The 15,957-nt window shown below is 46.1% G+C and overlaps 1 protein-coding gene across 1 annotated transcript in view; it reads left to right on the plus strand.

Annotated features, from left to right (window-relative positions):
• The first annotated feature begins 3,311 nt into the window (after positions 1-3,311).
• EML4 (EMAP like 4) overlaps positions 3,312-15,957 on the plus strand; it is a 167,783-nt gene continuing 155,137 nt past the window's right edge. The window contains exon 1 of the mRNA XM_086744340.1: positions 3,312-3,521. Coding sequence (XP_086600466.1) covers positions 3,497-3,521 — 25 coding nt within the window. The 5' untranslated portion in view covers positions 3,312-3,496. The remainder of the gene's footprint in view (positions 3,522-15,957) is intronic.

The raw sequence follows: 15,957 nt of genomic DNA on the forward strand, positions 1-15,957 counted from the left end.
TATTTTCCGTAACTTCCTTCTAGTAAAAGGGAGACTCCATGTGTATGTCCAGGTCCTCAGCTCGGGTACATCAGCCTTGTTTGGTGAAGTCAGTAACACCAAAGTGATTTACTGTGGCTGAGGTACCGGCTCGTTGCTCACTCGCTACTCTGAGCAGCATAGCCCAGGTTTTGCCCTACCCCAGCACTGGTCCAGCCACTTCTGGCATCACTGGGACTTGCAAAAGGTCAGGCTGCACTGCAGAGAAGCGTTTGGATTTCCTCAACTGTGAATCTGTCGAACAGATGTAAAAATCCTGCCTGGTGGTATCGCAGTTGTCTTTCTCTATTTACCATCTGGATGTGCAGTAAAGCACTGGATGTTCAGCTAATTTGAGAGTTGAGGTTTACTCCAACCCTGAATAATGTAATCTTTCCTCAACATCAAAACGTAAACTAAAAGGAGACAATCACTGAGCTTGTTAAAACTTTGTAACATTTTTTCTTTTTAACCATTGTCAACTAAGAAACAGAAGTTAAACTCCCTAGAGCACTATACAATTCCTCCCTCCCCCAAGTTAAGCTCCAGGTACTATACCAGAGGCAAGAAATCACCTTGTCCTTAGGGTTTGCACCTGGAACAAGTAAGACTGTTTCCCCATCTATAGGCTATATTAAGTAATTTGCCAGTACCTGTCTGAAACCTATGCAAACAAAAGTATTTTTTGCTTTAATCATAAGTTATTATGCTTGGCAGCCAAGTAAAATTGTTGAAGATGATAAACACACACCTGTATATGTATTGACTGCAGATTTTTGGCTAAAACTCTGCTTGTTTATTGTCTATACCACAATTATCTCTGTTATCTATGCCATAAACACAACCAATAAATAAATTAACACTCCAGTCAAAACCCCATCTAAATTTACGTATTATCCAGAACTTGGCTTAGACTGAAGAAGTTAACACAAGAATTTAAAAGCTGGAGTTTGCCCTATTCTGTTAAGTTCTGCATAGTGTTTGCTGTTCAGAAATTCCCAGTTAACAAGCTGCACAGAGGTAAACTTCCATGCTTTTAAAATTCTTTGGTTTTGTTCAGTTCCTTAACTCTGCAGCGATATAGTTTTACTTTTAAAATGTAGGGATCAAAGTTCGGGGTTTCAGCAGTACTTAAGTACCATACTAATCTTGGGTTTAAGATAAGATTATGGGGAACTAGCTTTCTTTGAAGATCTTAAACTTTATACATAGCGTTGCAGAAGCTCTGCAGGACCCAGGTAATGAAAGGTATTCATTCATGCTCCTAACCAACTTCTGTAGGAGTTGAACATCTAGATAAGCATCTGTGCTGTCATCCTCACCTCTGTGCCTCAGTTTCCAGCCTATAAAACAGAGGCAACACTTCTCTACTTACAAACCTAAGGATGTTTGCAGTGACTCCCTCTCTGGTGTGTCTGAAGGATGGTCCTGCTGGGAGCTCGAGAAGGCAGCTGGGCATGCTTTTTATCTGTTTGTTTGGGTTTTTTGTTTGTTTAACAGAACAGCACACTGAAGTACACAAGTCCCACCTGAGAATTTTACATAAGGCTCTGCCTCAGAGGCAAGGGGCCCTTTTCTAAAGGAAACTGTCCCTTTTGTAGCTAGAGATTCGTCCCTCTGTACTCCCGATGTCTTAAGCAGTTTGAAAACCTGGCCTGAGGCAGGTAATAAACAGTGGGGCACCGAGATGCGACTACAGCTGTAGTGCCTTGTTCTTGCTTTTCTTTGTAAAATGAAGCATTTTCAATGGAATTTTGACTGGACTGGACTGATTGCAGCATTCTTTTGCCACAGCTAAAAGACTGTGGAAACAGTCTACATAGAGCCATTATACAGCCACAGACCCCATGAGCAGGTAGGAAGTCTAATACTGCGAGTAAGACAGACCAGAACTTAGTGGCTAACGATGCACCCTTTATAGCAGATCAATTGAAAGGCACCTCTTCTGACAAGACTACAGGACGTATGAAGATGGATTATTTGTTTATGTAGTTTGCAGGCAGCCACACTGGAATTCATTGGTGCAGCAGCTGTTCAGTACAATTTGCTGGGAAATCTGGTGGAGATTAGGTTTTAATGGAAAATTTCAAGGCGTTTTTCTCTAATGTGAGCAAGCGTAAGCCTCTCGGGTTTATTTTATATTGCAGATCAGTATTTGCCTGAGCAGATGGAAGGTGCTGGGGAAATGTGTGCTGCTACCATCAGGTCTGTGCTGCTCTCCAGCACCATTTTTCTCCCCAGTTCTGTTCAACATCATCCGCAGAGGGCATGGCTGCCAATGCCAGAGACATGCTCCTGAGGCAATTATCCATTTCCCTGTAGGACCGCAGCACTAGCACTGGAGTGCGTTAAAGGAAAACGCTTAGAGAAAAACAGGATGTTGCGATGGGTACGTAGCTTTTCCTGAGCAAGGAGAAAGCAATGCATCACACAACTTGTTGATGTTGCTTAACGTATGAAACACTCTTGGCAAAGAGATTAGATGGTAACGCGGCATGGCTGACTTGAATTTCTGGTTCCACTTTCCCTTTTCCCTCATCATCAAGCACATGGCTGGAAGTTGGAGGAGAGAGGTGGGAGTGTGGCTGGCTGGAAGCGGAGGGAAGGGATCGCCCATACACAGCTGTAAGAAACAGAAGGTTACAGAAGCAACAGTTTCTCTGGCCTAATATCCAGCGAGGAGAAACTTCCCCAAACCAGTCCGAATGAAAGTTTTTAGATTAATCTATGAAAATCTCTGTTTTGATCGCTGGGATGGTTATATTAAACTGCCCCATTAACCCTGCCACAAGCCGCCCAAAACAGTACCAGCTTCTGAACGTAAATGGGGCTGTTCCTCCCAAACGGCCTTATCCCGGGGAAGGTGCGCTAGCAAAGACCGGGGCCTGGCACCGGTGCCCCTGGCCGAAAGCTGCCGTCAGCACCCCATCGTCCCACCCTCCCCTGACCCACGCTCCGAGAGGGCCTTGGCAACCTGCGCCCCCCACGCAGCAGCAGCCGAGGCTCGGCCGGGGCGCGGGAGGGGCAGCCGGTGGCGGCTGCGGCGGGGGGGGGGTCGAGTTGCCCGCCGGCGGGGGCCGGGGCCCGCCCGCAGGGGAAGCGGCGGCTGCCAGGGCGGGCGGAGTCGGAAGCACGACAGCACGGGGCGCTGGGGCGGCGCTGGCGGCGGCGGCGGGAGGAGCTCGGCACTCGCCGCCGTGCTGGGGTCGCGGCGCAGGGAGGGAGGCGGGCAGCGCCGCCGCCGGCCCCGCAGAAGCAGCAGCAGCAGCAGCAGCAGGAGCGTGAGCAGCAGGAGGAGCCGCTGGAGCCGCCTCCCGCCGCCGTTGCCGAGCGCAGGGAGTCCGCGGGAGCCGCTGCCCCGGGCGGCTCATGAGCGCTGGGCTGCGGCGCTGCCGCCGCTCCGCGGGTGAATGAACCTGTCCCGGCCGGCGACAGCGGCTTCGCCTCGGGCTGCGGCACTGGCCTCCCCCCACACAAAATGGACGGTTTCGCCGGGAGTTTGGGTGAGCGGCGGCGGGAAGCGTGAGGGAGAGGGCGGGACGGGACGGGATGGGACGGGGGGAGCCGAGCCGAGCCTGCCGGCAGCCCGCCCTGCCCTGCCGCGGGGGCGCCGGGACCGGGGCGCACACCTGCGGTCGCCGGGGCTGGGTTGGGCTGCGGGGGCTGCGCGGGGCCGGGCGGGCGGCGGGGACCGGACCGGCGACCGGGGAGCGGGGGGGGGTCCTGTCCTGCGCGGCGGCGGCCGGGCCGGTGCGTGCGAACAGCGGCCGCGGCAGGAGGGGAGGCAGAGGACAAGAGGGGAGGGGAGGGGATGCCAGCGCGAAATCTGGTCAGCTTCAAACCATCTGTTGCGAGGGCTCCGGCTGCACTTGCCTCCTTTGTTCTTCCCTCGCCGTGGGCTTGCGCTTCCTCGGAGTTAGTTGCTTGGATTTGGACTTCTGTTGTTTATTATTATTAATTTCTTTTTTAATACTCTTATTTTATTTTTCGTCCTTGCCATTTGCTGCGGGGCTGGGAGGGACCCCGGTCAGCCCGGGGCAGCGGGGCCCGGGTGTCGCAGTGATTTCCCCGGGGAGCCGGGACCGGCCCTCCCCGTGGCCCGGCTGCCATGCTGGCTCGCACCCCTCAAAAGTGGGGAGCTATGGGGATGGGGTGGTGGGGGTCAGCGTCGTCCCGGTGGCCACGCATCGGTGTCGGTGCCCGGGGGGGGCCGGGTTCCTCTGCCGGGAGCTGCTCTGCGATCGAAAACGCTTACTCCTCCTTTACCCAGATATTCCTCAAAAAAATCTGACAGGCTGTGTGCTCTTCAGTTTTCTCAAGGCTGCGGCAAATTGTCACCCGTTTCTTTAAGGAAAAACACTTCATGGGCCCACTTTCCAAGTGATTCGGAGGACAGATTGTGTGTGGTGCGAAGTCATCCTGATTAAAACTGTGAACTAAAGATGTATCCAACTGTAAGAATTACAAGGCATGCACACTCCCCTGTGTCTTCTGCAGGTTGTAAGGGTAACGGCGGTCTGACCGTTCGCTCTGCGGTGGCCTTGTGCATGGTGCGTACCTGCTGCTCTCGTCGCACACCTTCTGTTCGCTGCGGCACCTACTGCAGGCATTTCGTGGTCAAACTCGCTCCGTCTTTTGTAGAAGAATCAATCTGTGCCTCTAAAAATTAGATTTATTTTTTACAGCACTCCCATGAAATCTGTAATAATAGTGAATAGTTCTCAATTTTCTGGAAAAATTGACTCATTTAAATACTTCTGAGTGTGATCCTAACCTTTCAGGTTTTTGAAATGTCAGCTCCAGCATTTTGGGCACCTGTCCAAACCAAACTGGTGCACCATAATTAACAGTGCGCTTTGGTAGTTTGGCTCCTTGCCTGATAGGCTCTCTGTGCTCGCCTAACTTCTATGGTCTCTTTATATCTGATGATCAAAAAGTGACACACGGAGGAATTGTAGGGGTTTTGTTCCCAGTTTTTGGAGGAATGACAGTGCCTGTGGGTGACATACGCAGATGTGCTGCCGTTAATATTTATGAACCCCTTTACCCAGTAGTGGCACTGAGCACCATCTCAAAGGGTGCTTTTAACTCTGTTACTGGCCCCGCTGAGGTTAGTGATTAGGAATAATTCATTTGTGTTGTAAGTGGAAAAAAAAAAAACCCAATTATTTTTAAACAATAAAGTGTCATTTTTGTGCACGGAGGTTGCTCTGGGAGCTGCAGCGCAAGCTGGTTAAGTGGCCCAGCACCTTGTGCTGGAGTGGTGGTCAGCTGCTAGGGGCATCCCACTCGCCTTGCTAATGGAGGCTCCAGCTGAACCTTTAATTTGTTTCTCTGTTTTGTCAGGAAGGCTCTGTGATTTTATTAGAATTTAACGAGGATTAAGCTCAGCTCAACATTTTAAACTGTGTATCATGATATTCCCTGTTAGTTGGCTGTTGATTTTGCTTTTACAGCAAGCGCTGTGTATGGATTTGGGCTGAGGAGAGGGCAGTCTCAGAATCTTCATCCCTTTGAAGCATGAAACTTTATGTGAGTTTCTCATTTTCTGGCTTGAACCACACTGCTTAGTCCTCTTCTGTATTTATAATCGCTTGTTGGTTGCTCTAGCTGCTAACAAGCATGCAGTGTTCACAAAGATGTGTGAATTGTTCTCAGATTTTTTTTTTAAAAGCATCTCTAATTAAAATCTAATGGCTTGAATTTAATTAGCTGTCCGCTAAATGTCTTTTAGGAAGGCCATAAATTAATGTAATTCAGAATGAAATGTATAAATTAATTAAAATTATTGTTGGCAAAACTGTGCTATCTGTTTATGTGTGTGCTCAACCAGTCGAGCGAACTTATTAGAGAGCAAGTTGTCCTTTTAATGTCTCCTGTCATTATCTGGAAGGCAAAATGTTATTACAGATTGTGCCTTCCAGCAGAGGCAGAAATACCTTCTTACATGTTTCTTGCAGTTGAAAATACTGTACGCAGCTGTTTTCCTTTGGCTTCCACATTGAAATTTTTATGAGAATAAACAGATGAAAGAAACCATTTCATATGTAATTTAGAAAACTGTTTTGGTTATTGGTTTAGTAAATGCTTATATAGCACTCTACTTAAAAGTGTACAGTTACTGTATAAAGTTAAAAAAACACTATTATGAGTTAACTTGCATAGCTGAAATAAGTATTGATTTACTCTTTTGATAAAACACTGAGTTATTTCAGTACCTTCTGAGTATCACCAGCAGCAAAGTGGTTTTTGAATCCCATTTATTGTCTCAAGTAGGACTATCATACCTTACATTTGAGCATTTCCAACAGGACGGTTGTCAGAAGGCTCAACGGATTTTGGCCATCTGCTTATTCAGAAGCATCCCTTGAACTGAAATAACGTGTTTCTGAATGGGAACAAGAAGTCTGGGAACTTGGACTGGGGGCCTAGGCTCCTGCCTTGTGCCCTTGCCGAGACAGGAGCACAGCATGGGTGTCTGGCTCCGGCTCTGCCAAGTTCTCTCGTGTCTTAGGGTCCTGATCAAAAGAAAGCCCTGTAAATTCCACCAAAAGAAGTGAGTGAGAGAGTTCTACCAAAAAGAAAAAAGCTCTTTGTGCTGCAAACTGCTGCCTTGCATCTTGTCCACCCTCACATCAGTGCCTGTGAGCCCACGGTGAACTGGTTCAGAGATGCCCATCTGAGGCCTGCAGGACTACGGAAGGCCGACAGTTTTGCCAACAATAATTTTGATTTTCACATATCCTTATGGATTATATTCATTTACAGCCTTCCTACTTGCCCCAGGTATTTTGGTGAGTTTCTCCCTAAATTGGCCTGTTAGAGGGTAGGAGACGCGTGGCGGGTAGTGGGAGGGAGGTGGTGGGAGCCTTCAGCCGAGGGTGGGGGTGACGTAGTGACACTGGGTAGCTGGCAGCTCTTAGGTTGGCTCTGCTGTATTGTGAACCTGCTGCAGCCTGGAGGGTGATGCTTTTCTTGAGCCTAAAACTAAATTTTCTGGAGCTGGTATTTTCTCCAGTGCAGCTGATGCCCATCTTCAGCTGAAAAGTGTCTCAAAGTGCTGTCTTAATGTGAAGCATTTGTCACTGTCATTTCTCCATGGCACCTCTTAAGCTGTTCATTTATCTTACTTTTTGTAGGGTTAATTGGCTAGGGTGTGAGACCTGCTGGATTTAGGCTTGCAAGTCATGACCGGCTGCCTGGGGCTGGTGTTCTTTGGCGGATGGTTTTCCATGGCTTGTAGCTGCTGCGTTGCTTTCCCTTCTGAGAAAACTTCTGCTAATTGAGCTCTGTAACAATAACGCATTGTAAAGAAAGATACGGAAGCATTCATCAGATTAAGTTGTAAAAAATTACTACAGCTGTTTCCAAGTTTGTCACCGGCGTCTGATGATAACGTGTTATAAAGCATTTCAATAGGACTCTCCAGTGATGAGGTCTGTAGCAGAACAGTAACTCATAAAAATAAGTGAAGAAGTCTCAGCTTCTGGATTCAAACCATGGTTTTTGTGCAGCTGTGCAGGATGCTCTAAAGCTTAGTCGTCTTTACTGAAAAATTCTCTATAATTGAAAATATTTCACTGAGAAATTGGAATTAATCTTCTCTTGCAAGCAGAATAATTTAGGATTTTTTTTTCTTTAAAAAGAGAGTTGAGCTTATGTGTTTTTTTTTTTTCAGAGAAATAGAAGGCAAAGGAGAGCTATAATGACTAGGTAGAGACTGATGTTTTGTTCTACTGTTGATGTTATTGGAAAGAGCTGGAGAAATAATAAGAAAGATTAACTTTTTCATTTTATTTAGGATCTATATATTGTTCTGTCACTGTGCTACTAATTGCGGGGTATGTACTAACTACTTACTGGAGGGGTGGCATGTAGGTCAGTTCCTAATTTTTTATTTCCCCGTATTTGTTATACTGGGTATTGTATAAAAGTTGCTGGAAAACATTCCTGTTTCATGGGTATGTCAGGTCTGCATCGGGTGGCTATTGCGGCAGCGTCACACGTACATGCTCCTCCTCTGCGTTTGAAGAGCCATCAGTGTCTATTGAAGCCATGGCTTCGCTAAAACCCAGTAAGTTGTCTTCTTTGAAGCCCTTGGCAATGTGCAGGCAGGTCTGCTGGAGGGGCCAGGATCCTGTGGTCCTCTCAAGCTGAGAGGATCTTGTGGTCGCCGGCACTCTGAGCCTGGGGAGCGTGTGTGCGTCGTGAGTCATCTCTGGCTGGATTCAGTACCGAGAAAAAGGAGCGTGTGGAATGACTACAGCAAGGTTGGGGTATTTGTCACTTATTTGGGTTACAATATGAAGTTTTACGGTTGTCCGTCTAAACTGCGAAAGTGGCCGTGGTGCTGCAGTGCAATCGCTCACAGTGATGGCGAGCTTGGCTTAATTCACGGGGCTCTGTTCATGGGATTGCTGTGTGCTATTGTCAGTGTTCTAGTCATCTTAAAAATAAAAATGCTGGCAGGACGTCAGTCTGTCCAGCCTGAGAAGGATGGCCTCGATTGTGCCAGGGACGATTAAACTAAAGCAGCGAGGAAGACGGGCTGTTTGCTTTAGAAACTCGGTGGTGGCCCACCGTTGGCTGAAAGGGACTTTCGTTAATGGGCAGCGAGGAGGAACTCTTTGCTCTGTAGCCAGCTGAGAAGCAAAGGATCTTGTGTTTAAAAAACAATCCTTTTTTTTTTTTTTTTTTTTTTTTTTTTGCACAGAGCAATTGGCAATATTTGGCCTGGTTGTGAGTAACACTCTCGCTTTTGAAAACAACAAAAAAAACCAGAATCCCAAATGCAGGAGTGTCTAGTAGAAAGCCTCTCTTCTCTCTCCTTTAGAAAGGCTTTTAATGCCTAGGATGCTGAGAAGAATTTTTGGCCTGGGAGTGTGTTTTCATACTCTTTAACAGGATATTTTTGGTATGGGAGGTGCAGTTATCTGACAGAATTTTCTCTTATCTGAAGAACCGACTCTGAAAGGATTTTTTTTTCTTGTGCTTTACATCATGAGGTATGTAAGAGGGAAAAAAGTGGTCACAAACAGTGCTCTTATGAATCCTCTGGGTTTTTTTTTTTTGTAAGCAGCATTATGTTGCTAATTGTGCTGTTATTAATGTACAGGGAAATCTATATGCTGCTCATTGCTCTTCAGAGTAGCTGCTTCCCTTCTTGGTGTGGTTTCTATCAATTACTGAGGTTTATTTTTCCCTTCTCTCTTTAGGTCCTTGCTAAAGCTAATCCGTAATGAATGTGATGTTAAGGCCAAGAATGTTGTTCCTGTTTTACCCACACATAATGTAATAGGAAGGTTGTTAGAGGGTAATTAATTTTCTAGTACACGGCATGTATGATGACAGTGCAAGTCTCTCTGCTCTTGCTGGTATTGAGCGTTTCTAGTAGGGACATTCTTCTGGGTAGGAGATGAGAATCACCTGAAAAATAACTTTTTATAAGCTTCACTAACATTCTTTTCAAGAAATCTTTCTACTGTTACCTATGAGCTCAGGTGGAGCCACTGCTTGCCTCGTTTTTCCTCTCTGTAAACAGGTGAGCATAGGCACCAGCAGTTTAAAGACTGCTGGTTAGCCTTTCTTCCTTTCATCTGCTTGTTGAAATGAATGCAGAATGGTGGTTTTCTAGGGTTTTCTGTCACGAGGTGCTGAAGGATGGATACCTGGAAACACCACGTGCTGAGGTGCAAGCTCTTCTGAGTTTTGTGTTGTCTTGAGGAATAACACACTTGTGCCCTCCGATTTGAAAAGGTGGTGTTGGTGGGCAAGCCCGCAGTCCCAGCCGAGGGTGAGGCAGTCCGTGGTCATGGGTGGTGCTGGAGGGGTGGGATGCGAAGGGAGACACTAGAGACATTTGAGGCCTGAGTTTGTTGCTAAATCTTGGAACATAAAAAATGTTTTTCTCTTCTGGTTTTGCTCTTTTTTAATTTTTTTTTTTTCTTCCTCCTCCCTGCTCCCTTCTACTTGTTATTTTTTTTTTTTTATTTTTTATTTTTGCTCCATGCTGTGAGTATCCATGAGACATACCATCAGGGACTGTTACAATGTTATTCCTAAGCTTTCTGCCCTAAGACTTCTTACTGGGTTGGATTAAATAGGGGTTTTTTTTTTTTTTATTAGGTCTTTTGATTGTTTTGCCTCTCAATGTGTTTCCTTTTCTGCTCATACTCAATAGTTTCAGCCTAACTTGTTTACTAAATATAGCTGTGTCTTGATGTTCTTTAACTGCTAGTTTGCTGACAACTCTCCTGACTTTTTTGTATCCGTACTGCTCTACTTTGCATGACAGGGCCGTTCATTGGGAAGGACAATTATTTTTTTAATAAGTGCTGGAGAATCCAGTTTCTTTCTTTGGTGATGGTCTGTGCTGCTTTTTGGCCCCGTCTAATGACATGGGTTGCGTGGTCCTGCAGCTTTTGGGCAGGATACTTTTGAGTGCAAATCCGTGTAGCAGAAGTAGGTTTACTCTTTGATTTTATATATATTTTCTTTAGGTTTCTGTAGCTGCTTGTACATGTGTGTTGCTCTTACACATAATGAAAGTGCAGTGGAAGGGGCAGGAGAGAAAACCACACAGATAGGCTCTATAAACAGTTAAGATATATTTTGGAGAGGTAGAGCTACCATGGATTTCAGATGTTGTGTTAAATTAAAGAAAAATAGTCACTGTTGTCTCTCGATGGATTCTCTGTTGTTTCGCTGAAGCTCAGCTCGTAGCTGTGAATGCAGTGCTCCAGCCTGGAGCTGGTTCCCACTTCTCCTGCCAGTTTCTTTGGGCTTAAAAAAAAAGGAGGGGAGAGAGAGGGGGCTGAAACCAAACTGTTTTATGTTTGAATGTATTTTGGATTTGTGTAAACAGTTTTAATGCATCAAGCTAAATTGGCAGGCTTTCATAATCCTCTGGGAAAATTGGGAGTTTGAAACCCAGTGGATGAATTAAAGTCGCAAATGCTTCTAAGCCCCAGATTTGGCTCCCTGAAGGGACTGCTGGAAATTAGTTAGGCCTAGAAATGTGGTTTAGTTAAAGTAAATGAAAATACTTTTCATGAGAACTTCATAATTTTAAAGACAAAAGAGTTTGATTTCTTTATTCTAAGTTGAGGACACAAAAGCAAGAAAATGGCTGTTAACAAGAGAAATTTATATTTGCTGTCCAAACACAGGCGATAATGATTTCACCACTTTTTATGGTTTTTAATGAAATTCTGACATAAGGGTAGTAGAAATGGTTTTAAAATGCGTCATTTCGGTCTGCTGCTGAGGTAAGCAAGCACTCACAAGCGCAACTGAATTAACAATGCTGAATACATGTAAAATGAATGGTAGAAGTGTTAGTTTGCTTACTGTTTACTGTATGGTACATCCCCCCCCCCCCCCTTTTGAGAACAAAAGAAAAGTGTCTCCTTCTCGTCATGGTTCTGACGAGCTCTGCTCCCATCGCTGCACAAAACAACAGAAGCAGGGTGGGCTGTAGTTTGTTTCCTTCCCGCCTTGTTCAGGGTCACAAGCAGACCGTGCCATTTTCTGAAGAGGTTTCCTGTTGTGTGCATTATATGGATCTTTAGTTGATAAGAACACTCAATTTCATTGGCAAATTCTGCTTCAAAATGGCAGGATAAAGCCAAAGGTTTCTCTTGCAGGTTCAGTTTTTGAGGATAGATGTCACCATCCAAGTGGATGTTACCATCCACTTGGAAATCCCCAGAACATACTATGTTTTTTAGACTGTCGCTATACATCTTACAGTACCTCTGACTTTTAGAACTAATAGACAAATTTTTGGAGTGGCTTGGAATTGGAGACTTAATCATGTAGTTAGGGTATGGTTGACCTGATTCCTTTCCAGGAGCAGTAGCTATTGGAAACCTGACCACGTGGAATGGAAGGAAAAGTGCTGGTGTCAGAGGTTTTTCTCATGCATCTCTGGTTTGATGTAGCTGTGGTGAAATCACACACTGAGCCAGAGCAGTTCTGAGATGATGGCTACATGTGTACATCTGGGCTTCTCTGGGAGCAAAGTCCACTTTGAATATGTTGATATGCCTTACAACTGTTATGATTTGGGGTTTTTTTGGATGCCATTTAATTGAATGGAATTTCAGGAGAGCGTTCCTTAAAATGTGCATCTCTATGTTTCCAAGGAGAGGTATGGAGAGGAGGAACCTTCAGCAGTAGGCACCGTAAATTAAACTTTCAGCTGCAAGATTCAGAGACATGGCAATACTCACATCTGCATAGCATCACTTTGCTTTTTTAAACAAGAACTCTAACAAGGAGAAAATTACAACTTTGTTTAGCTATGAAATTCAGCATCGAACTGCTATCGCCTCCTCTCCCAACATGTACTGAGCAAATGCCATCAGAGATCTAGCAGGAAATCAGTGGTTTGAGTGGCTGTCATGCTTACTTTCTGAACTCTGAACATTTTTTTTTTTTTTTGAGATGGTTTTAGACTTGCATGTGTTAGAGTGGGTAATGGGGAAGATTTCTGCATGTCTGTTTTCTAAACGCTTAACGTGTGGGATGGCATTTTTCCATGAAAATGATATGACACATTTAAGATGACTTGTTGGCAGTGCTCTTCTCCAGATTTGGATTTTGTGCTGTATTTTCAATAATCTCTGATCAGAGTATTTTCTAAAAGATGCTCAGGGAGGTGAAGAGTTGGGTAGCGTGGATAAGGCAGCAGTTAGGCTGTGACCATGGTAGCAGTCTGCTTGTTCTTTGCTTGCTGTGATTCTTGGACCCAATTCTTGTTAGAGGAGTGAATGTATAGTTAATGTGAATATATAAGTTGCTTTTGAAGGTAGATGTGATGAAGTGCTTAGGAGCTGAATTTCTTTGAGTTTATTCTTTACGCTAGAGAACTGGAGTAATAAAGCCATTTATTTAGCCAGCATAGACGTGATGATGGTATTCCTGATGTAAATGTAATTTAAAAAAAGAAGTATTTTTTTAATTAAAAATGTGTTAGGGGAGTTGCTGTTTCTGCCTGTTAACACTTTTATATTAAGTTGTTCTAACTTCTTTTTAATTGGCTTGATCTGCAGAAACTACTGTAGCTTGGGCAAGCGTTTAGTGTGAATCTAAGAAATACTTGAAATCTTGTTCTGAATTTGGTACCTGTGCGTGTTTTTCAGGAAAAGCTTCCTGGAGGATATCTGCCTTTTCTGCAGCATTGCCCCTGCCCTGCCCTCAGGTTGTTTTCCTTTTGTTTGTGACCTCATAGCAGAAATCTGTTGTGGCTGAGGACCCAATTTCTGACAGGCTGGGTTAGAGGGAATAGGAACTGCACAAGGATACTATGTCGTTGCAGAGTTTGTGGTGAAATGTGATAGACTGAAGATGCAGTGGGCCCAGTGGTGATGAGGACGGATCCAGTAAGGAAGGGTAATACAAGTGTTTATATAATTCCTCATGTCTTCTGGTTTTGTATAACAGCATAGTATTCTTTAATTTTATGACTAAACCTGCATTTCCTGATGTCAGTAAGCTAGTGGAGTTGGGTTTTCCCAGTTTGTGGTGTTGGTTTGGGGTTTTTTTTTTTAATTTTTTTTTCCAAGGTAGACTATTTAGCCTTGATTTTTACTTCTTGTTTCAGTTCTGTTTGAATTTTAAAAAATCCTATGAACATTCAAGCTATTACTATTGTGAGGTTAATGGAAGCTATAGCTATGAAGTGTTTAGTGGCTCTATAAACAAAGTAGTAGAATCATAGAATCATAGAATGGTTAGGGTTGGAAGGGACCTCCAAAGGTCATCTAGTCCAACCCCCCTGCAAGGAGCAGGGACATCCCTGACTAGATCAGGTTGCTCAGAGCCTCATCCAGCCTGGCCTTGAACGCTTCCAGGGATGGGGTCTCCACCACCTTTCTGGGCAACCTGTTCCAGTGTTCTATAACTCGCATCGTAAAAAATGTTTTCCTAATTTCCAATCTAAATCTACCCCCCTCTATTTTAAAACCATTAGCCCTCGTCCTATTGCAACAGGCCCTACTAAACAGTCTTTCCCCATCTTTCTTGTAGGCCCCCTTGAGGTACTGGAAGACCGCTATCAGGTCTCCCTGGAGCCTCCTCTTCTGCAGGCTGAACAGCCCCAACTCTCTCAGCCTGTCCTCATAAGAGAGGTGCTCCAGCCCTTTTATCATCTTTGTGGCCCTCCTCTGGACCTTCTCCAACTGGGCCATGTCCTTCTTGTGTTGGGGGCTCCAGAACTGGACACAGTACTCCAGGTAGGGTCTCACCAGGGCAGAGTAGAGGGGGAGAATCACCTCCCTCGACCTGCTGGCCACACTCCTCTTGATGTAGCCCAGGACGCGGTTGGCCTTCTGGGCCACAAGAGCACATTGCTGGCTCATGTTAAGCTTCTCATCCACCAGCACTCCCAAGTCCTTCTCCTCAGGGCTGCTCTCAATCCATTCCCCGCCCAGCCTGTATTTGTGCCTGGGATTGCCATGACCCATGTGCAGGACCTTGCACTTGGCCTGGTTGAACTTCATGAGGTTGGCAGGGGCCCACCTCTCCAGCCTGTCAAGGTCCCTCTGGATGGCATCCCTCCCTTCCAGCGTGTCGACGGCACCACACAACTTGGTGTCATCGGCAAACTTGTTGAGGGTGCACTCTATCCCACTGTCCATGTTGCCGACAAAGATGTTGAACAGGGCCGGGCCCAGCACGGACCCCTGAGGGACGCCACTCGTGACTGGTCTCCACTTGGACATTGAGCCGTTGACCACCACTCTCTGAGTGCGGCCATCCAGCCAACTCCTTATCCACCGAGTGGTCCGTCCATCAAACCCATGTCTCTCTAGTTTAGAGAGAAGGATGTCATGCGGGACATCCTTCAAAAGCTGTGTCAAAAGCTTTGCACAAGTCCAGGTAGATGATGTCAGTTGCTCGTCCCTTGTCCACTGATGCTGTCACCCCGTCATAGAAGGCCACCAAATTGGTCAGGCACGATCTGCCCTTGGTGAAGCCATGTTGGCTGTCACCAACCACCTCCTTGCTCTCCATGTGCCTTAGCATGGTTTCCAGGAGAATCTGCTCCATGACCTTGCCAGGCACAGAGGTGAGGCTGACCGGTCTGTAGTTACCTGGGTCTTCCTTATTCCCCTTTTTAAAAACTGGGGTTATGTTCCCTCTCTTCCAGTCATTGGGAACCTCACCAGACCTCCACGGCTTCCCAAATACGATAGCCAGTGGCTTGGCAACTTCATCCGCCAGTTCCCTCAGGACCTGCGGATGGATCTCATCAGGTCCCATGGACTTGTGCACCTTCAGGTTCCTCAGATGATCCCGAACCTGCTCTTGAGTACAATGGGTGGTTCTTCATCCTCGCAGTCCCTGCTTGCACCTTCTGCAGCTTGGGCGGTGGGACAGAAATTCTTGTCGGTGAAGACTGAGGCAAAAAAGTCATTGAGAACCTCAGCCTTCTCCATGTCCTGGGTAACCAGGCCACCAGTTCCCTTCCGGAGGGGGCCTACATTTTCCCTGGACTTTCTTTTGTCCCCTACGTACCTATAAAAGCTCCTCTTGTTGCATTTTATGTCCCTGGCCAGATTCAGTTCTGCCAGGGCTTTAGCCTCCCTTACCTTATCCCTGGCCACTCGCGCAGCCTCTCTGTAGTCCTCCCAGGCTACTTGTCCCTGCTTCCATCCTCTATAGGCTTCCTTTTTTACTTTCAGTTGGTCCAGGAGCTCCTTGCTCATCCACACGGGCCTCCTGGCCTTTTTGCCCAACTTGTTTTTCATCGGGATGCACCTCTGCTGAGCTTGGAGGAGGTGCTCCTTGAATGTGGACCAACTTTCCCGGGCCCCTCTTCCCTCCAGGGCCGCCTCCCATGGCACTTGGCCCATCAGCTCCCTGAAGAGGCCAAAGTCCGCCTTCCTGAAGTCTAGGGCAGAGAGCTTGCCATGTAGTTTCCTTGCTGCCCCG

The sequence above is a fragment of the Chlamydotis macqueenii genome, chromosome 3 (assembly GCF_036417535.1).
Source record: "Chlamydotis macqueenii isolate bChlMac1 chromosome 3, bChlMac1.mat, whole genome shotgun sequence".
In the NCBI taxonomy this organism is placed as follows: domain Eukaryota; kingdom Metazoa; phylum Chordata; class Aves; order Otidiformes; family Otididae; genus Chlamydotis; species Chlamydotis macqueenii.